Consider the following 25,949-nt stretch of genomic DNA (forward strand, 5'->3'; position numbering starts at 1 on the left):
CACACAGGAACAGGAAGGGCTTCAAAGAGGGACCATTTCTTCATTTAAGGAAAAGGGAAACTCAAACCTAGAGACTCCAGGATATCTCGAGGGTCACCCAGCAGCTTTATGCACACAATCCCACCCATGCTCCCTGAGGTGTGAGGATTCCTGGATCTGAGGTGTCTACTGCAACATCCCAAGAGGCTGATCTCTCTGGACTCTTGGGAATCCCGGACACACGCAGGGTGTCCCTACCATGCCATCCCCGACTGCCCCTAAGGTTGCTGCCCCAGTGCAGGTGGATACCTTACGCTTCTTGGCACGTCCTTCTGCCTGCAGGGTGCGGGTGCAGCGCTGCACACACTCGGAGAAGCTGAGGTTGCTGTGGTCGGCACTGTAGTCCAGGTCAGCCAGCCGCGCCAGGGACAGGATGTAGTTACAGGCAATCCTCAGGATGGCCAGTTTGGACAGCTTCTGCCCATAGGAGTAGCAGGGCACCTGAGAATGGCGGGAGAGGGCATCAGGAAGAGCTCCAGAGGCCTCTGTGCTGAGCATCACCCTTCAGTACCCACCTAGGCTGGCAGGGAGGTGGAGGCAGCCAATCTACTGTGTGTGGGGGGCAACCTGACTTATGATCTGTGCTAGCTAATTAAGCATCTGAAGTCTACACACCCACATCCAGCTCAGCCACACCCACATCCAGCTCAGCCACACCCACATCCAGCCCAGCCACACCCACATCCAGCCCAGCCACACCCACATCCAGCTCAGCCACACCCACATCCAGCCCAACCACACCCACATCCAGCCCAGCCATACCCACATCCAGCCCAACCACACCCACATCTAGCTCAGCCACACCCACATCCAGCTCAGCCACACCCAATCTCTAGGGTGGATCTAAATTCCCATTTGACAGGAGGAGACGGGATTCATACCCAAGCACCAGCAGAAGTACCACAGGTTTCTGCCCTACAAAGCTCTGTCCCCTGCTGCTGAGGGAGCAGGGAGGACACTCTTCCTACCTGAGGCTCCCTTCATGTGCTCACTCGTTCGCTGACACTCTGTTGGATACTCGAGGCCTCAACAATTAAAAACTTTTTTTTCTTTTTTTAGATAGCGTGTCATTCTGTAGCCCTGGCTGGGCTGAAATTCATGATGCAGTCCAAGCTGGCCTCTAACTCAGAAACCTGCCTGCCTCTGCCTCCTGAGCACTGGGATTAAAGGTGTGAGGCACCATGCCCCGCAAAGACCTGACTCCTGTGAGCCTGGTCATCTAGACCTATAATCCTAGCACTTGGGAAGTAGGCAGCGGGGGTCAGGAGTTCAAAGTCAGCCTCACACTGCAGGCTCAAAGATAAATACATTGTGACCCTGTCTCAAAACATTTTTAAAAGTAAATTTAAAATAAAAACACAACTCCTAGCCAGGTGGTGGTGCATGCCTTTAATCCCGGCACTAGGGAGGTACAGGCAGGCTGATCTCTGAGTTTGAGGCCAGTCTGGTCTACATACTGAGTTCCAGGACAACCAGGGCTACACAGAGAAACCCTGACTCCTAGCCAAATGTGGAGGTGCACACCTAGAATCACAGCATTTGGGGAACTGAGGCAGAAGGATTACTACGAATTGGAAGCCACCCTTCGCTACATAGTGAGTACCAGACTAGCTAGGACGACAGAACAAGCTCCTGCCTGAAAACAGGCCAACAATTAGACAAACTTTAACTCTTGCCTTCAAAGACTTTAGACCCACGAAGAATGACGGAGCTGGAGTGATGGTTCCATGGGAAAGGCTATGCCATGCAAACCTTGTAATCCGAGGCCCATCCTGGGAACCCACATATAGGTGGGTGGAGAAAACGGCCTATCCATCTGCCCTCCGTACCCTCGTGTGCTGTGGCACACCCATGCCATGTGCACACAGACCGTCAACCATAAATAACATGTTTTAAAAGATACCATACATTCTCTTGGGACCCTGGAGATGCTCAGGGGGACAGCGCAAATACTCAGACACAAAAAATGTGATGTTTTCTTCTTTCTTCACTTCCTCTATGCCCTCTAGATCTGGGTTACTGCCAAGCAGGGCACACAACAGGTGGGTAATAAATGCCAACAGCCCTGACTTGATTCATGTGTCTGTGTTGGCAACAGCTCATCACTCACTAATGTGGGAGATGGGCAGGGCCTCTGACCTCTTAGTACTGGCTACCCTACACGTGTGCCGTGTGAGCCATCGAAATGCTAAGACCTCGGCACAATGTAACTGAGTGTGGCAATTAACATGGACGGAACCCCTCATAATCTACCTGGCTGCTTTTAACCTGTTGGTCTGTTCTTCCTCAGATCTCTTCACCCAAACAGCTAAAAGGTTCCCCCTGGCAAACTCTGGTCCCACATATGGCTCTTTGGCATCTAGATACACCATCTGTATCAGCCCACTGTGTGGGTCCCATACAGAACTGCAGCAGTAATATTAAGGGAGCATGCTCACGGGCCAGGAACTCTTCGAAACCAATGTTTTGAACCAGGGATAATTTTAGCCCTCAAGGGACATTCCTAGTTGTCACAACAGAGGAGCAGCAGGGTTTGAAAGGACATCTAGGGTACTGCTGAACATTGTACCATGTAGAGGATCCTCAATGCCCTCCTCAACAAAGAACTCCTTGGCCCCGAAGTTCAGTAATACCAAGAGAATGAAAGTCCCTGCTGGCAGCCCCAGGATGTAGATCCTAAGTATATCATTACATCATCCACTACAACCAGCACTTCATCTAGGAACTTTCTCTGATTTCTCATGCCTGCCCTATACTAAGGGAACAGCCTGTGCTTAATGGTGCTGTAATAGGCCTATCTGTCTTTAAGTCTCATTTTTGCTACCACTCTCGGTATCCAGTATCCCCCATATGCTGGGGGAAGGCTCACAGCTGATGTCCATGTCTGGCCCATGCCAGGTTTCAAAAGGGCTAGTTAAATAAGGCCGTGAGTGAATTAACTCCAAAATATTTTGAATCTAGTTCTAAAAACATACTTTGGGCACTGGAGAGATGGCACAGCAGTTAAGACAGCATGCCGATCTTGCAGACAACCAACATTTTGTTCTCAGCAGCCAACAGAACAGTTTACGACTGCCTGTAACTCCGGGAACATGGGACCCCAGGCCCTCATCTGGCCTTAGACACTGCACTAGTGCACAAACCTATACTCAGACACATATACACACAACTAAAAATAAAGTGACAAGGGGTCGGAGAGATGACCCCAGTGGTTAAGGGTCTGCTCTTCCAAAGGACCTGGGCTTGGGTTCCTAGCACTCACATGGCAGCTCAAAGCTACCTGTAACCCTAATTCCAGGAGACCAATGTCTTCTTTCCACCTCTTTGGGTATCAGGCACTCACATGATGTGTGCATACACACACACACACACACACACACACACACACACACACACACAGGCAAAACACTTATATCCATACAATAAATAAATCTTTTATAAGAGGATAAAAGAAAAAACTGGGCTGGGGAAATAGTTTAATCAGTTCACCTAGCAAAACAGAGGACCTTAGTTCCATCCTAGAAAACACATTCAAGTGTCCAGCATGGCAGCACACGCTAACAATCTCAGTACTCGGAACACAGAATCAGAAACATTGTGGAGCATGTTAGCTAACATGGCTAGACTACCCGGTCAATTCCAGATCAATGAGAGGAGGGAACCTTAAACACACACGCACGCATGCGCGCGCGCGCGCGCGCACACACACACACACACACACACACACACACAGAGAGAGAGAGAGAGAGAGAGAGAGAGAGAGAGAGAGAGAGAGGTGCAGTTTTGAAGTCCATCTCTCTGAGGATGAACAAACGACATATACTTAACTTTGTCTCCTGGATTCAAAGCGTGGCTCTCAGTCTGCCCAGCATACTTCCAAGTCAATGACATACTCACTCTGAGCCTTTGTACACTGGGCACAAGACTGACCTCACAAGGTAGTAGGGACTCAGCTGATGACATAGGCATTGTACACAGCAAGCCTAGCAAAGGTCAGCAAAATGATGGCACTCAGTATTGCAAAAGGTCCCGAGACAGGCTCCAGAAGGGGTGAGAAACCTGGGCACAGAAGCTAAGCACCTCTCATCCGGGGCACAGAAGCTAAGCACTCTCATCCGGGGCACAGTACTAGCCACCCCTCATTCTACACGAACCAGGAGTGCAGGAGCAGGAAAGGTACAAGAGCAAGCTAACTCTCCTGAACCTCCGACTCCCACCTACGTGCTCATCCTCCCGCCAGCCACAGCGCCAAACCCATCCAAGAAAAGCTGGCAGAACAACTCTATTCGCCTGTTTCCAGTCAGAGTCCAGAAAACCCTGTTATCAGTTTGAACAAATAAACAAGATCTGGGCCACGGAAGGGGGTCTCAGGGTCAGGCCCAGCATCTATGCCTGCTCCTTGACCCAGGAGGTGGTGTCTGCCTACAGGGTGGGAGAATCTGGAGACCCAGGGATTACTCTAGAAATCTCCTTTCAACAGACAAGTCTGCACCTGGGCCCCCAAACAGCTGGGCTTCTAGGAGGAAGTAAGAGTCTGAGAAAGGTCTGTGTGCTGGGGCCCAGAATAGCAGGTGAAGCCAAGGCCAACCCAGGAGCACCATGCCAGGTTCTGGGGCAGTCTGTCCCAGATATGTCACTTTGAGCCATTGCTTGGGTCAAGCTTCTGGTCAAACCAAAAGAAAACCATGGACTGAGCCCTGTCTTTCTGGCACGGTCGACACAGCATTATCCTATCTGAGATCTACCTCAAAGAAAGAGGACTGTCCGTATGCACATGAGGAAAGCAGGTGAGTGGCGTTCCGAGCCTCAGATCGGTCAGCTGAGACCTGGCTGGAGCCAGCAGTTCATCTGCCCGGTACCCCAGGAAGGGACAGTCTGCTACCGCGGTGAACACATGGGGCAGCAGTGGCCCTTTCAAGTGGCTTGTCCCTCCTCCTCCCCTACCCCAAGGCTGGCTGGAAGGTTCCTTCTGGAGTCCCCTAGCGACACTCAGTTGCTAGAGTGCTTGCCTGACATACCTTAATACCCTGGGTTTGGTCCCCAGCACTACACGAACCAAGAGTAGTGTACACTTGTAACCCCAGCACATGGGAGATAGAAGCAGGAGGATCAGAAGTTTGAAATCTAGCCTTGACTACATCTGACCCTGTCACAAACATAAAGCATACAAACCATTCACAACAGATAACAACAAAACCCATAAACCACTACCATGCATTCTCCTAATGCCCATGCAACCTTGGACCCCCAACAGCCCAGCTACACCGTGGCCCGGCTGCCATCACAAAGTTCCAGGCATCTGCAGTTGGCGTGATTTAAAGCAAGTCCCTTCACCTCTCTGAGCCTGTTTTCCTCCTTGAGAGGGTAGAGACAGCAACACTTGTGTTCCTCATGGAGTCTTGAGGACATTTACTGGTGTTGCAAAAAGTCCCCAACAGCTGTCTTCTTCACAGCCACGTGGACAGAGGCTCTCTGAATGCACTGGCTAGACCCATCTCTTCAGCAGACCGCGGAGGAAAAGTCATGGCGTCGATTCCACAAAGATGCACTGGACTCCCAGCTGCGTGGTCTCCCTACTTCTCCGGCTGCAGAGAAGGTGCGCCAGGTGGGTTTTCAAGTCATGGCCCCACCAGGGCTCTTTCCAATTAGCCTAGGGTAGGTGTGGATAGCTCTCGATAGTTTTAGGCTAGTGATTCCCCAAGGACTCCAGATTTGTGCATTACCTCTGTGAATATCCAGAGTAAGTCACAAGCCCCATCCATACCCCATCTGACTGCTGCCACAGGGCCCTACGTGGTCAAAGGACTGGGGGTGAAGGAGATATGGCCACCTGTCTCCCACTCCCTACCTGTATTTTCCAGCTTCCAGAATAGTAAAAGACCTCCCTCAGATTCATCCATAAGGACTAGCTTAAAACACTAGGTAAAGACACCTCTCTGCACAGATGTCTTTGCAGGTTATACATGCACACGTTCGAGCACGCATGTGAAGGCTAGACATCGGTATCAGGTGTCTTCCTCAATCACTCTCCATCTTGAATTTTGAGGCAAGTTCTCTCCTGAGCCAGGCGCTCCCTGATTCAGCTAGGTTGGCAGGCTGCTAGTTATAAAGCCCCAGAGACCGTGTCTCTACCTCCCCGGTGCTAGGGTGACAGATGTATGCCAGCGTTCCTGACGTTTAACGTGGGTCGGTGGAGGTTGAACTCAGATCTTCGCATTTGCTCGGCAAGCGTTTTACCAATGGAGCGACGTCCCCTGCTCCTGGATTTTAAACTCCACAAAGGATCAGTTTTGGGTATTTTCACAAGGTCCTCTGGGTCCCCCCCAAGCATTCCACTCCTCCTCCACTGCCCAAGCTAGACCCTCCCTTGGCTCCAGCAAACACTGGCTGGGCAGCCCAAGGGCCTGGCTGTCCTCTGGACATCTTCCCAACTTTAAGGAGGATTATGGCCTCACAGGACCTGTTTCTTCACCAGAAACATGGGCATACAAACATCTGCTTCTCAGAATGGGATCACAGTGGGCAAGTGTGAGGGAAAACCCAACCAAAACAAAATCAGGAACCCAGCAGAACATTCAGGTACACCCTCAAAGCCTTTTGCCCTCTAACAGTCTATCAGAGGCAGTCCTCAGAGACCCCAGGCCTACAGAGCTTCAAGTAGACGGTGTCCCTGCACACAGTGGTATTCTAGACTCCTCTGTATAAAGCTCTTCTCTTGTCTGTGGGGCAGGACTCCTGGCACAAAGCTGCCTCATCTTGGCTGTTCAACATCCCTTCCAGATCTACTTAGAAAGGACTTTAAAATTCAAACCATCTACAAAGTGAAGGAGGACACAAGACCCAGTCCTTCTCCCCTAGGGCCTGGCAAATCTGGGGACAGAACCTGGCCACTTCCTGTAAGTGTCCTTGTCGGTGCGACAAGCAGTTCTACAAACTTATGACCAAAGATATATATCCATGTCATAAGAATCTCAATAAACAGCCTCTCTTGGAACCTGGGAGTAGGGTGGAATCCTGTCAACCCTTACCAACTGTGTGGAGCTTCCAGTGTGAGTAGGTTTGCCAGACACTGCCTCCGGGAGGAGGTGTACAGACACTGCTGGGGTTCCCCTATGTCTTTCACTTCAGAGGATTTGGGAGCCAAAGACAGGCTAAGACCACCATCCCCATACCCTTCTGATATCACTGAATTAATCTAGTGATGACCTTTGGAGATCCCCAAGGAACATTGGAGGAGGTAGCCTGGGGTCCACTTGCTTAATGCCTCCTTCATGGGGTAGAGGCAGCTGCTAAGGGGTCATCACTGTCTGCTGATCCACTCCTCCATAGACATTAAGGGGCTTCAAGGGGGAGAACAAAGCCGCCCATGGGCTAGACATCCCGAAGGTGAGCACAGCCAGAGGGTCCTGCCAGGGAACTGAGTCCCAGAGCTCAGGCACATCCCTCCTCTGCCCAGTGCAGCTGGCCTTTCCCATGGACCCCTCCCACCTGGCAGGGAGCAGCCTGCACGTGGCCAGCCCAGCTGCACACACATGGCCCTCATATGAGGCAGCGAGGAGGGCTCGGGTGCAGCTGGGCTGGTGGCAAGTGCTGTAGTCTGACCATCTGCCCTTCACCCCCCATCCCCAGACTTGAGGGGCTCTCTCCCACCTGCACCTTGCCAGCAGGCACACAGCCCCCTCCCATTTCTTCCTGGTTGGAAGGCGGGTTGACTGCAATGTCAGGAAGGGCCTGACTGTTTTCCTGGTGCTGTGGTGGATAAGCTAAGAAGCAAAGCTGTTAAGCACTGGCCACTGGGAAGACTCACTAACCCTGATTCATTCCAGGCTTTGCGGTGACCACACAGCTCTGCAAATGCACAACACCATGAAAGCATTGCCAAGACCCGAGAGTGCCGACACATGGATACGGCACAGCGCGAAGCCTGCGGGGCCCCAGAAGCACGGTAAGACCTCAGCCAGTCCACATAAGCTTCCTGAGACCCCCAAACCACCTTGTACGAACCGGGGCACCGAGGAATGATGACAGCACCTCTTTCACAGGGCCAACTAGAACACCAGAGGTTCTAAGCACAGAGCCTGGTACATTCTGTGATTATTATCAAAATGACTAAACGGTTGGCTAAATGGCTCTGTGGGTGCCTGCTGCCAAGTCCAATGGCCTGAGTTCGATCCCCAAGGCCCACATGGTAGGAGAGAACCATTTTCTCAAGCTGTTCTCTGACCTCTACTCATACACTGTGACACACCACACACACACACACACACACACACACACACACACTTAATAAAATATAATTTTAAAGTTTCCAAATGAGATGGATGTGGTGGTGGTACAAGCCTTTAATGTCAGCAAGCAAGAGGCAGATGCAGGAAGCAGGCAATTTTCTATAAATTCCAGGCTAGCCTGGTCTACATAACAAGTTGGCTACTGGCCATTCAAGAGTACATAGAGACCCTGTCTGGAAAAAAAGGGGGCGGGGCTAATAAAGCACCCATACTCCTTTGTCTTGTGGAGCCCTCCTCAGTCCCCTGGCCCCTGAAGACAGTCAAGGAATGTTCCTCCTCACTGCCCCTGCCTGCTCTCTGCAAATGAGCTGCATGGGAGGCAGGGGACAACCTCATGATGCAACCTTAGCAGCTGAAGCCCAGTGAGGGCTGTCCATGGGCACGCAGAAAGCCCAGGAGGCTGAGGTCCAGGACAGGAAGATACTCCTCTGTGACACAGCCCTCCACTGCTCAGCTCTGGTGGTGGATACAGGGTGGGTATAGCCTCAGGCCTTCTCTATTATTTCTGTCCTTCTCAGCCAACAAGCAAGTGTCCTCTGGGGCCCAGCACCCCTTCTAGGGAAAGGACAGAATGGTTAGAGCTAGGAGAAAAGAAACAGGAAACCTATGTGCGTTTGTGTGTTCTTTGGGTAGACATAAGGAACACATGTACATACATTTAACTACATGTGTACACACACACAGATTTGAAAATGCTTGGACCAACCTTCTGCAGGACACATTGAATGTGATGCTTCTGTGCAGACCTTCCCCTACTGACAGCAGGAACCAAAGGAGACCAGTAGCAACAACCTCATCTCTGAAAGTCGACAAGGGCACCACCCAGTGGGAAGATTGTAACCACAGAAACTGTCTGTAAACGGCTCACTACAAGATGACCTTGGGTAAGTCTCCTCCCTTCCCCTAGCCTCAGTATTGCTTATTATAAAATGGGTCTATCCAATCCTGACATTAAGATTAAATAAGATAGGAGTCCTTGTTGAAAGTCACAAAAGCCACAGTACACAAGAGACACAGGCAAACACACGGGCATGAATGCTTGCCCTGGGAAAAGTTGAAGAAGGTGGCTGGAGGCAGAGAAAGGGAGCTGAGAGGGAGGTTTCTGGGCATGTGATCCCCCAGTTCAGGAGGGGTTCACCTTGCCACAAGTGAAGCAGATATACGGGCAACTCCCTGCCCTCTGTCATCCTGCCCTGAGATGAGGACTGCAAGATACCCCACAGGCTGCCCAGGCATGCAGGCACACGGCAGCTGGCTGGGGAACAGCTGATCTACTACAGGCAGTGACAGCCACCCCGTCTCCACCCCACCTCCATGACCAAACACTTCTCCCAAAGCCAGGTTCAACAGCCATAAGAGTCACTCTCTCTTAGGGGTTCCATGTCCTCTTCATGGGTCGACTAGGTCTCCAATGCCTGTCTTTACCCATAGAAGAGAGTCTAAGAGAAGAAAAAAAAAAGTTTTCCGAATGGTTTGCTACTGGCTAAAGCCCAGAGAGGTTGAGTAACTTTCCAGGAGACCGACAGCTAATCAGTGGCAGAACAAACAAGAACTTCATCCATTAAACAAGTAACACCCACCACCCACTCAACCCCTTATATGATCTGGAGGAGAGGGCCCATCCCACTCCCTTTTAAGATCTTACCCTGCTCTAAGAAAGTGAGAAACTAGAGAGTCCTGGAGGAAAACCAAGCTTAGCTGTCAACTGCCCCCTCTGCCATGGTAATTCTCCAGTCAAGTAGTCTTTAGCTTCCCCAATAGGCGCTGTCGGGTGAGGGCAGTCTGCCCCCAGTACCTAAAGAGGAGCCCCCTGGCTTATCCAGAGCTAAGCTCGGTGGACCCCCCCAACCCCGTCCCGGAGAGAATCCCCAGCAATCTCCTGGGCAGAGGTGTGAAGAGGAAGGGCAGTGGTGGGCAGGATCTCCTGGGAAAGTTCCTGAAGCTGTACCTGGAAGACCCACAGCCTTGTAAGCCCGGGTCCTTATGGACTCCGGGAACCAGATAAGGAGTGCAGAGATCCTAGAAACAAGCTGAGTGACCATGGAAACCAGGAGCTGAGAGGGACGGACAAGGCCCCCACCCCCGACTGCCCCTTACATTCCAGGGCCCCCAGGAGCGCACCTCTGTAGTGTTGTGTGCCTCGATGCCACCAACAGGGGGCCAAGACCCCAAGCATGCCAAGTGCACAGAGCGGAAAGGTCGTGCTCTGCTCCCTTCCCCTGCCAGGGGAAGATTCCCACATTCCCCCTCTGTAGTCCCCACCAAGCCCAAGGGACCAGAAGATAAATACTCGCTGCCATACAAGTCAACTACAAGACTTGAGGTCAGACGCGCAAGTTACCCCTGGGGAACAGGGGCGTTTCTAGGCCAGAGATCCCTAGCTTTCGCCCACTTTGCAAACTAAGAGTTGCAACAACAATGATAACTCCAATCTGCTTGCCTTGTGGGATTCCTTTTATCCTAACTCGGATCCTGGGGACACCCACCCACCCACTCCTGCCACTGTAGCCCGGCGGCTAGTGGGTACCTGCTTCCTCAGCGCCTCAAAGGCTGCGCTGATGGTGTGCACCCGCGTCCGCTCCCTGGCGTTGGCCAGGAGCCTCCGGGTCTGCTGCAGGGCTTTGATCTCGGTGGAGGCGGCGGTCGCTTCGCCTGGCCGTTTCCTAGGCGACGCGGAAGAATCCGGGTGGTTATTGTAAATTACGTGTGAAATTGACGAGTAGGAACTTTCCCCCGGGCGCGTGGGGGGCGCAGGGCGCACGGGGGACTCTTGTGGCACCGCTGGGGGTGCGAGAGGCGCGGACGGCGTGGGACGCGCGGGAGGGGCGCACAGCAAGATGCGGGGACGCAGAGCCTGCTCGCGTAAGGGCTGCACCTCGGGATCCCCGGGTGCCAAGCTCTGGGACGCGGGAGGTGGCGGTGGCGTGGGTAGTCCCGGTCCCACTGTGCCCAGAGCGAAACCGCGTTTGCGCGCGTCTGAGACCTCAGGCGCTCTGATGCCCCGGAATTCCCTGGCTGTGTCTGTGCCTCCACCTGGAGGAACCGCCGGCGCCACAGAGGCTGGTACTGGGGTCGCGATCGGGAACGGTTGTGTCCTGTCCCGGAGACCGTTGGTGGCGGCGGTGGCGCTGGCCGTGGCGCCGAACTCGGGAGCTTCCAAGTCCAATCGGAAAGTTTTATAGCCATTCGCGCGCCGCACCGGCTCCTTGCCTTTCCGCTTGAGCTTCTTGAGGCCGTTCAGCTCTTTCACGCACACGGTCTTCCACGGCCCATCCTCGAGGACCGGGATGTGCTTCATGGCGCGGACGGCGCGAGGCAGGAGCGTGGGACTGCCCGGGACACGCGCCCACAACGATTGCTCTGCACGCCGCGCGCCTGCCTGTGCCCGGTGGCCGCCGCGCTCAGCGCCGCCTTGTCGCCGCGCTCTCTCCTCCTACCCTCCCTCCCCGGGTCCCTCCCTCGCACCCCCACTCCCGGGGCAGCTGCGCCTCCGGCTCCGTGAAGCCTCGGAGCTGCCCGTTCCCCGGGAGAGCTCAAAGTGTCATCTGAGGTCGCTGCCGCCCTGCCAGCATTTCTGCAGAACGCCCGCTGCGCTCCATCTGTGTTTGTTTAGCCTCAGTTTACACAGAAGCCCAGTTCGCAAGATCACTCAGCGCCGCCCGCCCGGAGAGGAGGCAGCTCCCGCCGCCGCCGCCGCCACTGCCGCCTCCCGAGCCCAGGCCGCCCGAGCTGCGAGCGCCTTTAAAGAAACAGGAAGCATTTTTCAAAACAGCTGGGCTGAGGGCCGCCTCCTTTGTCCGCGTGCTCTCGGCCTCCCCCCACCCCCATGCCTTCTGCCGGAACCTGCCTCCTCCTGCTCTCCCTCCCCGCCCCCTACCCAAGTTGGGGGCGCGCCTCCTCTCCCCAAAGACAGACTGCACTTTCCACTACTGTCCTAAGCACGTGGTTGCTGACCGCTGTGGCCCTTCATTGCCTGGTCTCGTTGGCCCGGGGGGTGACGCAGCGCCGACCTTCCCCACCCAGAACCTTACCCTCAACCTCCCACCCAAACTGTCCAACAGAGGGAGAAATCCCAGAGCTTCTGGGAGGGAAAGAGAAGTGGGAGAGAAGAACCCCGGAGTGGATGGTCATTGTCATCCAACTGCAAGGCCTTCTCCCTTCTTTCTCTTATTTGCTGGAGCAGAGGTCTTAGGAACAGAAGAGAACACCGGGGACATTGGGAAACTGAGGCAACAAAGTACACGGGAGGCACAGAAGGGTACAAATTTCTGGTTTAGCAGATGTAACATCGGTGAAGATCTTAAGTCATCTCACCCGAGGCGCCCTGCTAAATCCAGATTTACTCATCTATGAAATGAGGAATCTGGAGAACACCCATGCTTGTCACAGCCTGGCTGTGAAACCAGCTGCACAGGAGGTGCCGGGACATCAGTAGCTGTGCTAATGTTATCAGCCAGGGCAGGACAGCTCCTCAATCAGGCAAAATTCCTATGTTCCAGAGCTCAGCGTTGCCATTTACTGAGCGACCATGGCATTAGTCACGCTGTCCCTCTGCATCTCTGGCTCCTTGTACCCAGGATAGGGGTCACAATCACGCCTTCCCCCTGTGGTGCTGGTGAAGATACATGGAGCACAGAGCCTGATGCCAACGGTAAGGCATAGAGCCCCAGGTGAGATCGTATATGGCATTTGAGTGATGACCCACAACACACTGGTATAGTGAAACTATATCTCAAGATTTAGCCAGTGTTGGGCAGAGACGCAGGCTGAGCTGCCCAGGGCAGTTAGGAGTGTGTTAGATGGGTGGGTGGATGTCATTCCTAAAGAGGCTGTCAGTGTTCAGTCAGTCACAGTAAGGAAAAGCTCATCTTTGAATACAAGGGACTCCAGGAAAGCTGAATCTCAGCCCTTTTCTAATGTCTCCCAAAAGAAGGGAAAGACCACTGTCATTCCTCAGGATGGGAGGAAAGGGAGCAGACATAGGAATGGCATCTGTGTTGGGTAGGCACATCCGCCACCTTCATCACCTCTCTCCCTCTGGGCAACTTGAGGATCTGAACTTATCTGACCTTGGCAGTCACGGGATGGAAGGGTGTTCTGAGGAACAGGAGAGAAATGTAAGTAGCCTAATTGATGGGAAGAGTGCCTGTGACTGCCATTCTCAGCCTACCAGCCCACAAATTTCAGTCCGAGGCCAGCTGAATGCAAACCTGTCCTCTCCCGGTACTCCCTGTTCTCCGATTTCCCATCAGCTTCCTTGAGAAGCTGGACAGAAACCAGCTGGGCAGCGCCCCCTGGTGGTATAAAGCTTAGGAGACTCAACACCACTGACTTCTCTCAAGGAACTCAGCTGGGTTAGGATGCATGAGTGGCCCTATAAAAACAGCATTAAGAATTTCACAAATCCATGGAGGTACTGGGATAAAGAGGCTCTCAGTTCTCATAGCAGCTCCATCTTTGCTTTGTATGAAATGGCACAGAAACCCTCCAGAAAGTCTACACCCTTTAGTAAAGGGTGCGGTAAAGGATTTTGTAAAACCTCCCCCATTGAGACAACCTTTTGGGGTTACACTGGAAGAGTGTAACAGTGCCTCTAGAAGATTCCATATCCTTTGAATGGAGGTTCCATGGCACTGGAGTGATGCTGGAAAAGGAAGGGACGGTGAATTAAGCAGAACTTAATCCACAGGAAAGACATGCTAGGCAGCCAAGCGCTGATAATTAATTACCACAGTGACCACATACATTCTTTATCTTTCATCTTTATGACAATTCAGGGAGGCAAACCCACTCTACCCACAAGAGGACCAAGGTTGCTGGTGGAAGAAAGTAGCCAACAGAATGGGAGCGAGAGAAACGCTGTTTGAATCCATACCAACAGTCTGAAAGGTGATTCTGAGCCGTCATGCTCCTTTTTTTTCTTTTTTTTTTTTTTTTTTTTTGTTCTTTTTTTCGGAGCTGGGTACCGAACCCAGGGCCTTGTGCTTCCTAGGCAAGCACTCTACCACCGAGCTAAATCCCCAACCCCTGTCATGCTCCTTCTTGAGAGCCCAGCAACTGGCTGGCACCTGGAGATGAGGGACTGGACCATCCGTGGGACTGGTTGGTCTGTTTGTCTGCCTGCCCGTTTGTTTTGACTGCTGGCTGTTTCTGCTTGTTCTTTTAGCCAGAGTAGAAGCTGGAGCCACAGGTCTCCCTTAGCCCAGCCTGATGTCTGCCTGGTTCCTTCCAGATGTCAGGACTTCTTGGACAGCCAGGGGTCTCATGCCCAAATGTTCTGAATCATGGTGGCCATACACTAGTGTTTGCTCTTAGCTGTCCAGCTGAGCCTGCCCCACGGGTCCTTGGTACACAAGCACAACCCATGAGGACTGGTCAGGTCTTCAGGATGGAGCTCTGAGTTCTGTCTTCTTGGCCAGATGAGAAGGGACCTTAATACTTGCTGCATGAAGCTCTACATTCCTAAACATGGAGTCTATTTCTGTCTGTTCAGATTGCTCCAAAGTGCCTGTGCCCCATTAGAGAAATTAGGGGAAGAGTAGGAATTAGCCAGGTGCAAGCAGAATTCAGTGGGAACATCACGCTTTGCAATTGTGCTCACAGCAGCCCTGCACAGGACTAGCTGGAGTAAAAAGAGAACAGGATTACCCTGGGTCCATGAAAGCCCCTCTCTGCTGACAAGCCGGGGAGCCAGCATTGCCCTACTGGCCACAGGACACTGGATCCAGGGATGAGATACCTTCCTTCCTTCCTGCACCCCAGTGGCTACCCCAGCTATGGAGAACCGAGAGTATTGGAGACAGGACGGGGTGAATGGGCTCTGCAGGAAGGGAGGAAGGACTCTCTCTGAGACCCTGTGGTTTAGTTTTGCTCTGAGTGTGTTCTGCCCTTAGTGGAACTGTCTCTTAGACACAGAAAAGGACCATGTCTGTGATGTCTGTGGGGTGGGGTGGAGTGGGGTGGAGTGGAGTGGGGTGGAGGGCTTACTCCCGACTCTGAAGTTGAGAGGACAAAAGTCAAGAGGAACAAGATGACTAGGGTGCAGTTCAGACGTTCTGTAGTGGAGTGACTGGTTAGCATGGCTCTGGGTTTGATCCCTAGCGTAAGGGGAGGAAGGGGAAGAAGGAAAGCCAGTTAAAATGTAGTATGTGTTGTGTCCTCTATGCTCAAATCTTTGAGATCTAGCTCAAAGCTAACTTCACTTAGCTGAGATGAGTTGAAGTCTTCCATGGAGCCCTTCTCTCTGTGTGTATCCCTAGAAAGCTGAGGCAGCAGTAAGTCTGAGCTGCCCTGTGATTCCTTTGAATAATGGAGCCTTGGAAGTGTCTGTGGGCTCTACAGGGAGGGCCTGGTTGCGTCAGCTTCCTGCCATTTGGATCCCTTAATCACCAAGGTAGAGGCGTCTGTGATTCTGCTGGGGTTGGGGGAACACCACACTACCTATAAGACCCTCTCCTGGAGAGGTAAACTGAGTAGGAGGCAGTGGCTCAGATCAGTAGCCATTCATACCTCAGATTCAACCAGATGCCCTGATGGCGCTGGGAAGCCAGAAGAATTGGATCAGGTTCTTGCTGTTAGGAGCCTGAGGACAGGTAGATCCTATCCATTCCCCTAAGTATCTGCAGTGCTGGGAGGTTGCTCTCAAGGCTGGGGATATGTCCATGAAGAGAAGAAAAGCAACAACCCTGACCTCAATAAACTACCATTCTAGTACAAAGAGACAGTGAGTGTCCTGGAGACTAGGTCCAACCTTGTGCAAAATGTCAGGTGCTTCCGGAAGAGTTTAGCAAGTAGAGTGTGGTGAGATAGCTCTGGGGTGCTTCTTGGAAGACAGGGTGTTTGAACTAGGAAGGGGGTAGGGTTGGCCTAGAGGACCCCGCTTGCTTCCCCTCTTCCTTTATGCCTATGCTGCCCTGTGTCGTGATCCCAGAGGTCTCCTCTCTCCATCCATTTGCAGCTGGAGCCCTGTTTAGTCTGTAGCCTCCTCCAGTGTGTGCTTTCCTTGTCCAGCGCATTTCGAATCTCATGGTCTTTGCTCCCCATTCCCCAGTAGGAAGAAGGAGATAGGAGAGATATCTGTGGTGAACAAAGACCCCCAGGGTGGAGTGGACTGAGAACAGGTAGATCCCATCCATTCCCCTAAGTATCTGCAGTGCTGGGAGGTTGCTCTCAAGGCTGGGGATATGTCCATGATGAGAGGAAAAGCAACAACCCTGACCTCAATAAACTACCATTCTAGTACAAAGAGACAGTGAGTGTCCTGGAGGAAGACTAGGTCCAACCTTGTGCAAAATGGCAGGTGGAGCTCTAACAGTGGAGCTCTGCTAAGAAAGGGTGGGATGACTTCAGCCGTCTCTGCCCAAAGCCTGCACACTGTCAGCCAAGAAGACTTGACAGATAAGAGAGAGCAACCAAGTCTCCAGGCACCCAGTTTCCCTTGGCATGCCCTGCCCTCATCCTCCCCGACCTCACTGTTACACTGTGGGGGAGGCCCAGAGGGGTGCAGGCAGAAAGGCCATCTGCCTTGCCATCTGTTTACCTGTGGGGCTGTCTTTCAACCAGGTGATGGAATCAGTCACTTTATGTGGCCAATAGGAATATTGGACATCTATGTATGTGTTAAAGGAGGGCTGGAGAGGTGACGACTCAGTAGTTAAGAGAGCTTCAGAGGACTCAGATTCAGTTCCTGGCGTCCACATTGTGTTGTTCAGCACCTCCTGTAATTCCAGTTCCTGGGAACCCAAGGCCCTCTTCTGCTCTCCTCCAGTACCTGCACACACATAGTGCATATGCACTCACAGGCATGCGGACATGCAGGTAAAATAGAAAAGAAAGGAAAGGCATAAATGATAATTCAGGGCTGGGGTTGGCTGGCTCAGTTGATAGAGTGCTTGCCTAGCATACGTGAAGCCCCAAGCTCCATTCCAGTACTGCATAAACTAGTCATGGTGGTGCAGGCCTGTGATCCCAGCACACGGGGTGGAGGAGGGAGGGTCAAAACCACAAAGTCATTCTCAGCCACACAGGAGTACACAAGACCCTGTTTCAAAATGGGGAGAAAGGAGACTGGAAAGATGGTTCAGCCGTTAAGCGTATGTACTGATCACGCCGAGGACGTGAGTCTGCGTCTCAGCACCACCTGTGTCACTGCAGCTTTAGGGGAATGTGACAGCCTCTTCTGGCCTCTGGGGACACTACACTCATGTACTCCCGCACACATGTAAACATAGTTTAATTTTTTTTTTAAGATTTATTCATTTATTTATATAAGTACACTGTAGCTGTCTTCAAACACACCAGAAGAGGGCATCGGATCTCTTTACAGATGGTTGTGAGCCACCATGTGGTTGCTGGGAATTGAACTCATGACCTCTGGAAGAGCAGTCAGTGCTCTTAACCACTGAGCCATCTCTCCAGCCCAGTTTAATTTTTTTTAAATGGGAACTAGAGAGACGGCTCAGAGGTTAAGAGCACTTGCTGCTCCTGAAGAGGTGCGGGGCTCCCAGCATCACATGGTGACTCAGAACCATGTGTGGCTCCAGTTCTAGAAGACCAAACACCGTCTCCTGACATCATGGGCATCAGGTGTGCGTACACACGTATACACACACACACACACACACACACACACACACACACACACCACATATAAACACAGGAAAAAGCACTCATATAGATCAAATAAATAAATCCAAAACACAATTTTTTAAATAAAATCTTTTTAAGAAAGGAAGAAAGAAAAGTCTAATTCAAATCCAGGAGTTTGGGACACTGTTTCCCCAGGCTTCACTCAAGCTCAAGGGGCTCTAGAGGCATCCTCTTCCCAAGACTGGTTTGTACCCAGTACTGGCCCCCTGCAAGGCTAGGCTCTCCATCTGTAAATGGAGAAGCAGCAGGAGGACGCAGAACCACAGACCTCAAACAGCCAGAGCTTTAGCAAATGAGGATTTGTGCTAAACCTCCTCCCACCACAGAGAGCAGCGCCGGGGAAGAGCGGAGTCTCCACTCGGAGCAGAAGCCCTAGCAGCCTCCTCCACAGGCAGAGAAGGCTCAGGGCCCTTGGAAAAAGGGAGAGGCAGACAGGGAGGCAGACAGGGAGCCAGCAAATGTCTCCTTCAGGCTGTGAGCATCAGGACCCAGGTGTCAACAGCCAGACAAGGCCAGGCTTCAGCCACTATCCTCCCAGTTGGTTACCAGTCCCCACAGCTGTGCTCAAGGACTGGAGGGGAAACCAGGGTGATAACCACTTCTCTTTCATCTTCTCTCTTGAGGAAAACAACTTTCAATTCCCCGTGCCGTGCATTCCTTCATTGTGAAGTCGTCCCTAACCCATCTCCCCTAGTCCCTCAGAAAGAAAAGAGGGGGGAGTGCTTGGCTGCTGCTTCAGTGAAGCTTCTAAAAAAGTCCCTGCTGATGGCTGCAGTCGGAGAACATGAGGGGGCAGAAGAGAGCTGACGTAATCTACATTTATTAGCAGTGAGGAAAATTAATAAGGCGTTCCAGAGCAAGGCCCACTCTGTAGACCTGGGAAGCCCCAGGGACAGCTGGAGAGCTGGTGGTCTCCACCCCGGCTGAGTCTTCAAAATACCTAATCAGTCTCGATCCTAGATCACCACAGCTGGAGAGAGAAGCTCGACACCATCTACTGCCCCAAGGGCAAATGCTTTTTATCACACATGCCAAATCTAATTGATTGGTAGGGGTGGCCTGAAGTTTGGTATTGAAAAGGTTTCTGGGTCCCTTGGGGTAGAGGGTCTGAAATTGATTAGCAAACGTCTGCCTTGGGTAAAAGCTGAGGATTCACGCCATGTGTTGGCCTTGTCTGCTGTAATCTGACCATCCCACTTTATTGATGGGGAGACTGAGTCCCAAAGCTCGTTGACAGGTTTCCCCCCATGCCCAGTCTTCTCAGGAAGCTAGCTGCTTTGGATAAGTGGTACCCTATCCTAATTTCAGGACCGCGGGTGTCAGGTCCAAGGACTGTCCCCAAGAAAAAAGACAACCACTGGCTTGGGTTAGCAAGGGCAGTTGCCTATTTCCTGAAAACAATTAGTCGATCCATTTATCGTACTGAACTGGCAAGTTGGCTTCACAAATGCAGGTGATGGGCAGGCCTTCGCTGTCGACCTGAGACTAGTGGTCACTTCAGTCAGAACAGGATCTGTGGGTGAGGTTAACTAAATATTTAGCCCAGGACAATAAAATCCCCAAGTAGTTGGTGATGTTGTCCAAATGGGAAACCATTGTCCAGCGTATTAGGGCTGAGCTGGCCTAGCTGCTCTACCCATGACCCCACTTCGTTTGTCCCATCCCCTCATGCCCTGCCAGCTCAGCTCATTTCCCTCTCTCTCCAGCCTTGCTTCTCTTGGCTGAGAGACCTTCTGTGGTATGCTGGGTACTTGAGACAAGTCTCCCCGGCCCCACCACACCTGCTGATCAGTTCCACTACCCAAAGTCTGCCACAGTGCAGACTGGAGACTTCCCACTTTTAAAAAACAGGGACCCTGAGGCCTGAGAGGGGAAAGGGCTCACTTGATGTCACATGGGGGTGACAGATCCAGGGCCCTCATCCTGACTCCAGGGGTAAGTACCTCCTAGAGAGTATGAACTCCACTTTCGTTTACTCCTCAGAACAGAACAAATAAGGAAGCCTAGGGAAGGGGTCCTGAGAAAGGTCTGGGTGGACAAGAACTTGGCACATGAAGGCTAGGATGTGAGGTGTGGTGCTGGAAGGTAGCCAGGCGACAGGAAAGAACCTATGAGATTGAAAATGCAGGAGGAGTGCCCAGAAGTCCAGTCACTATCTCTCAGCTCCAGACACCTTATCCCAGGACTCTAGGGAGTGCAGCCACCGCCTTCGGTCCTCATGGTCCTCATCCGAGCTGAGGTGCTAGAGGAGGAAGTAGCTCCTGCCTAAGAGACAAAAGGACACTCAGTGCTGCAAAGAACACTCAGGCTACGGGAGAGCCCTGAGTCGGCCCTGGCTCACCATTTACAACCTAGCCAATGGGCCAAGTTTCCAGACCTCTCTGGGCCTCTGCTTCCTCCTCTGCCAAGTCAGTACTGAAAGATTACTGAGCATCACAAGGTTGCCGTGAGAATTAGGATCAGAGCTGGGGACGCAGCTCAGTCGGTAGCTGGCACGCATAAAGCCTTGAGCTCAGACACAGCACTATACACACCAGGTATGGTGGTGCAGTACTGCAATCCCAGCACTGAGGAGTGGAGGCAGGAGGATTAGTTTAGAGCCATCCTCAGCTACATAGGGAGTTTGGGGTACAGGATACCTGGTGTCACAACAGGACAGGAGAGAAGGAGTAAGGAGATTATTCATGGGAAAGGCTTGGCACCCGGTAACCACTAGCAGGAGACCAAGAGTCTTTCCTTACAATGCAATCCTTCCTGGCCTTTCCTCCCACACCTCCTCCAGAAAGCCCCACCCTCCACCCCATCCCCAACACCTGAGTCCATCCATACACCCTGCTGTAGGGGGCCTTCCAAGAAAAGTTGCCTGTGCTCTGAACTGGGAGCCTTCTCTCTCAGTCACCGGGTTCCCCCCTCCCTCCCACCAGTGTGTCCCACCAGTCAAGGACTCAATGGGTACAGAACAAAGTGGCTAACAGGATCTTGCCCTTCAGCCGGCTCCACCCATTTTACCCACCCCCTTTCTGGTTTTCCAGCCCCGCCCCCTGTCTACTTTGTTCCTAGTGCTTCTGTCTCCACGTCTCTGGGGCTCTGTTTGCATGAAGAGGAAAAAAAGTCTTCATGCACACACACAGCCCAGAAAGCATCCAGTTGCTCCCGGGCCGCCTGCCAGCAATTGAGTGACCTGCAGCTTCCTCCCCAAATCACATTCCACTGGCACGGATCTTGCCCCGCCTGACGCCAGCCTCCGAACTCGCCCCCAGAGCAAACATTTCCAGTTGGCAGCCTGGCCTTGTTTTTCTGAGGCCCTAATTCAGTCTCCCTTGTAGAAAACAGAAAACAAAATGTGTGGGACCAAAAACTGCAACAAAATAAACTTTTAGAACGAGGGGGCTGCAGGGTGAGGGCTTTGCTCCAAGGCACACAGAAAAATATAAGCTTCAGGGGGTGCAAAGAGTTTAAAGAAGCAAACCCACATGCCGCCCGACACCCCACCTCTCATGATGGCTTGGAGGCTGAGACCAATTCATTCAGGCTGCTGCTAAAGACGACTCTGTTCTCATTCATAGCCGAGCTGGGAGGACAGGACAGAAAGATGAGGGGAGACTGGAGACTGTGAGGATAGGGTAGTCGGGCTTCAACACTGGTGTTTGTTCCAAAGGGGAAATTACAGGAAGAAAAATAAACACGACCAGCCAGAATTGAAGGCCAGGGCGTGCAGCATAGGGGCGCTGCAGGGACAGGGTGTGTGTGTGTGTGTGTGTGTGTGTGTGTGTGTGTGTGTGTGTACACGCCCGAGCGCGTGTGCTAGCGTGTGTACATGCCTGTGGGCGCCGCTGGGTTTGCCGTCTCAAAATAAGGTCTGCTTAGTGGAAAGATGTCATAAGCCAGTCTTGGGGAGCCATGGGATGGGCCAGCCAGGGAGGGCCGAGCCTGGCGCCCAGGCCTGTTCATGAGGTCAGGCAAAGGCCAGGTGTCAGAGCAAGGGAGTGCCGCCAAGGCCCATTAGCCAAGGGCCAGGGCTGTGGGGACAGGATTCTGAAGGTCAGTCTCCATGGGGGTCCTTCTGGGGAAGAGATGGGTTCACAGCTTCACTGATGGACTTGGTCTGGGGACATTGTGCTTAGATCAGTTTAGGGTATGTCCTTGGAGCTAAAAGGCAGGGTGTAGGATAAATGGGGAGGTGCACGGACAGAAAGGAGAGAGGAGGTCAGCAGGCTGCAGAATGAGGACAGACAGACTCAGATGCCACCAACACACAGATGAGCAGAACAATCATGGCCAGGAACTGGAGTGCTGGAGCAGCTTAGACACTCAGGTGGGGGTTGCCTCCCCTCCACTCAAGCCAGAAAGCTTGCCCAACAGGGATCAGGGGCACAAGAGAAGCTGCTGAGTCCAGATTGCTGGAAAACTGTAAGGGAGGGCTGGAGTAAACACTCTCGGGGCCCCAGGTAGCCTCTTCGACTTCACTATGGTGTAAGCTCCCCACACAGAGCGGACCCTGGCACCTGAGAAATAGCAAGATGAGTGAGGTCTCGGGGTGAGGGGCTTGACAGACAGGGTTTCTGGAACAAATTCACTCACAGAAAATGAGAGAAAAGCCAGAGGGAGACCATGATGCAGCCACCTCGGGTGTCATCAAATGTGTATCCCTGCACTCATTCAGCCTGATGGAACTTTATCCGACTGGCTCCTGAGGAGGCAAGCCTCAGGCGGCTGACCTGGACTGTCTCTCTGTCCAAGGTAAGGAACCCTCCCGTAGAAGAGGTGACAAGTTCTTTGGACCTTGGCCCTTCTCCAACTGTCCTGAGGACTTGACACTCTCCCTCTCACAATCTTCAAGCAAAGTAGTTTGCAAACTTGTCCAAAGGATATTTTTACCCAAATTCAAGACATGTCTTATGCTAAAGAAATGAGTTACTACTGACCCAGAGAAACCAGACGGGGTAACCCTGGAAAGTTGGTAAGATAGTTTTCAAGTTCACCGTATTGTTGGGAGCCCCTAAGGACTGTGTTTGTAAAATGTCCCCTTCCAGTTAATTTGTCAGGTCTTAGCATGACATGTCTCTATAAACAGCCTCTAACACTTCTGAAAACATGTTGTATATGTGTACACACATGCATGTGAGCGTGTGGAAGTGGGAAGTCAGTGCTGGCCTCTCTCTTGGTCTGTCTCTCTCCAGCCTAATTTTTTGAGACAATTGTCTCTCAGAAATGGAGCTCACTGATTTAGCTCCGCTATCTGGTCAGCCAGTCCCAGAGAAGTACTGGTGTCTGCATCCCCGTGAGCCATAGGAACTGTTCTTTTGTTATTACCCCTGCCTTATTTCTGAGGATTTGAACTCAGGTCTTCATGTTTGTGCAGCAACTGTGTTACCAACTGAGCCATCCCCCCAGCTCCCTAATTCCTCTGTATTAGTATTTTGAACTCAAGGATTTTCAAATGCAAATAGTTCTGATTAACCAGCCCAACCTCCTCCAGGTTGGCGCCTGAGCCCTGCCATGGCCCTAGTGGTAGGTGATAACCTTTCTTGCTTTCTAGTGCATGATGGTGTGGACTTATCTTATACACTGACCTGGAAATAGGCGATTCTCTAGGAAGTGTATTTCTTCCTGTGGGAGAGGATACTTAGAGACCACAATTGGGGCACTACAAATACTCTGTGTGTGTTTTCTCTGCTTCTTGGTTTTCTCTAAGAAGAACTTGCAAGATTCAGGGCATCATACAGCTAAGTAGGACTCTCCCAGACCTGAGGCTGCCTCAGCCCTGAGAGGTAAGCTTTGCCTGGTTGAAAGCACTTTCTCCCTTCTCCCATTCCTACACACTAACCTCAACCTCTGGGAATGGGTAAGACTGCCATGTGCCACCTCTTAGGGTACGTACTGTAATGTGAGAGGAGAGGACCAGTCACTAAATTATAAATCCCAGGAGTTGAGCTTCTAAGTCAAAGTTCTTCCACCAAAATATGGCGGTATTCTTAATATTACATTTTTATTATAAAATATTATTGTATGTGCATTATTGTTTGCCTGCGTGTATGTGTGTGCACATTCCTGGCGCTCGTCGGAAGAAGGCCTCAGATCCTTCTGGGACTGGAGTAATAGGGAGTTGCAAGTTGCCGTGTGGTACTGGTAATCAAACCCAGGCCCTCTGTGGTCAGTGGTCTTACACTGAACCATCTCCTCAGCCCTGGATTGTGTGTATGTGTGTGCATACGCAGGAGCGTGTGTGTGTGTGTGTGTGTGTGTGTGTGTGTGTGTGTGTGTGTGTCCACCTGTACCAGAGCATGCTTCTGGGGCTCAGAGGATAGTTACTGGAGTTAGTTCTCTCCTTCCAACATACGGGTCCTGAGAATCAAACTCAGATCATCAAGCAAGGCAGGAAGTGCTTTTTACCTGCTGAGCCATCATCTCACAGGCCCAGGGTGTTTTAAATGAAGTATGTCAGGCAAACCTCTAGGCAAACAGAAAGCACTAGGAAATGGTGCAGATCCATGCTGTGCCTGTCTGGAGACTTCTTTGTGCATGCAAAGTTTCTGGCAGTCATCCTCCAAATCCCGTCTTTGTGATACCTTTTTTTTTTTTTTTTTGATATCCTTGATACCCGCTTTGTTATAAAACAGAGTCAGGGCGATGTGTGGTAACGATGTCTGTAATCCCAGCACAGTAGCTAAGGCAGAAGGGCTGTGAGTTCCCCAGACCTCTGTGCAGTCTCTGTCCCCCCTTCTCTTTCTCGGCCTGTAGTCATCTGCATCCTCACTTTCCCCTGAACTCTAGGATAGTTTGGTCTCTTCCTTTGTCTCTGCCCTCAGTTTCTGCTCCCATGGCACTTTTGCTTCCTCCACACTGTCCTGTGGGGAAGCTCTGCTGTGCAGCCCCGCCTCTGACAGCCTCGTTCTTCAGGGCGCCTTCCTTTAGAGAGGCGAAGGGTGACCCTGGGCTCTTGCTAAGGGTGACCCTGGGGTCTTCCTTCATGCCACATGGAGAATCCAGCACCCAGCCGAGCCGTCTTTCTGTGCTAAGTATGGATTCCAAAAGAGCTCGGTGGTAAGGGTATTACATGATACAAAACTTAGCACCTGGTCCAGGACGTGGCCAAGCATGGCACCCGGAGGATGCAGGACTTAGCTAGCATCCCCTAGACCACCCCATCCCGCCCCACAGCAACAGAGATGGTAGGGATACGGGATGCACTTGGTGAAGCATTAGATCATGTTAACCTCTCATTCCTAAGATGCTAAACATCTGGCCGAAACAAGAGCAGTGTAACCAAACATCTGGATACTCGCTCTGCACAGCATGGAACAGCTGCGCGCTTGGCAGCGTCTGCGTGAGTAACTGACGGGGGTCTCCTCTGTGTGCTTAACATCACATCCGTGCTTCCCTTTGCCTTGTGACCGAAAACCAGGCCCAGACTGGTTTAAACTTTAAAAGGGAAATGCTTAGCTTACTGGGCTGAGCAGCAACAGGACGAGGTCGGCTCTGGGTGGGTGCTAATCTAGCAGAGGAACGGAGCCCCGTGGACTCATCTCTGTGTTTCTGTTTTCTGCTCTCACCTTTCCCTTCCCCCACCCCTCGCCTCAGACAAGGCCCCCTGGGTGGTCCCACAAGGGCCACCAGAAGCCTGTTCATGTCAGGAGAGTGGGATCACAATTATCTCTGCAAAAGCCTCAAATCTACTCTGACTGGACAGGACTGGGCCGCACATTCCCAATCTCTGTTATCCGAGGGTAGTGGCTGGCTGAGCTGTTCTGTTCCCCTTGTGAAAACAGCATCTTCAGATTTACAGAATCAAGATGGAGGGTCACAGGGAAAGGCACAGCTCCTGCCAGACACAGGGGTGGGACTAAGACGAGGCATGTGAGGGACAGAGGGCACTTTTAAAGACATCTTTACCCATTTGAGGCCGTGAGCTGGCTCTGCCTTTATTGTTTTTAAATTTTAATTTTTTATTTGGTTATTTAATTAGTTTGTGGC

At 52.0% G+C, this 25,949-nt stretch overlaps 1 protein-coding gene and 1 long non-coding RNA gene across 7 annotated transcripts in view; one reads left to right on the forward strand and one right to left on the reverse strand.

The window, feature by feature from the left end:
- The window catches only part of Atoh8 (atonal bHLH transcription factor 8), a 32,150-nt gene extending 20,106 nt beyond the window's left edge, over nt 1-12,044 (reverse strand). The window contains 2 exon segments of one of the 2 annotated variants that reach the window (NM_001109241.1): nt 289-480; nt 10,855-12,043. In NM_001109241.1, the coding sequence (NP_001102711.1) occupies nt 289-480; nt 10,855-11,625 (963 nt within the window). In that variant the 5' untranslated portion in view covers nt 11,626-12,043. 2 annotated transcript variants of the gene reach the window in all.
- Nucleotides 11,100-25,949, forward strand: part of LOC120102308 (uncharacterized) — a 30,281-nt gene continuing 15,431 nt past the window's right edge. For 2 of the 5 annotated variants that reach the window (XR_015686681.1, XR_015686682.1), the window contains exons 1-3: nt 11,100-12,978; nt 14,105-14,216; nt 25,207-25,302. This is a non-coding gene — a long non-coding RNA (uncharacterized LOC120102308). Of the gene's footprint in view, nt 12,979-14,104; nt 14,217-21,804; nt 22,017-22,558; nt 22,716-25,206; nt 25,303-25,949 lie in introns of those variants that run through there. The other 3 variants (XR_015686683.1, XR_015686684.1, XR_015686680.1) reach the window with 3 other exon arrangements.

The sequence above is a fragment of the Rattus norvegicus genome, chromosome 4, assembly GCF_021556685.1.
Source record: "Rattus norvegicus strain SHRSP/BbbUtx chromosome 4, alternate assembly SHRSP_T2T, whole genome shotgun sequence".
In the NCBI taxonomy this organism is placed as follows: domain Eukaryota; kingdom Metazoa; phylum Chordata; class Mammalia; order Rodentia; family Muridae; genus Rattus; species Rattus norvegicus.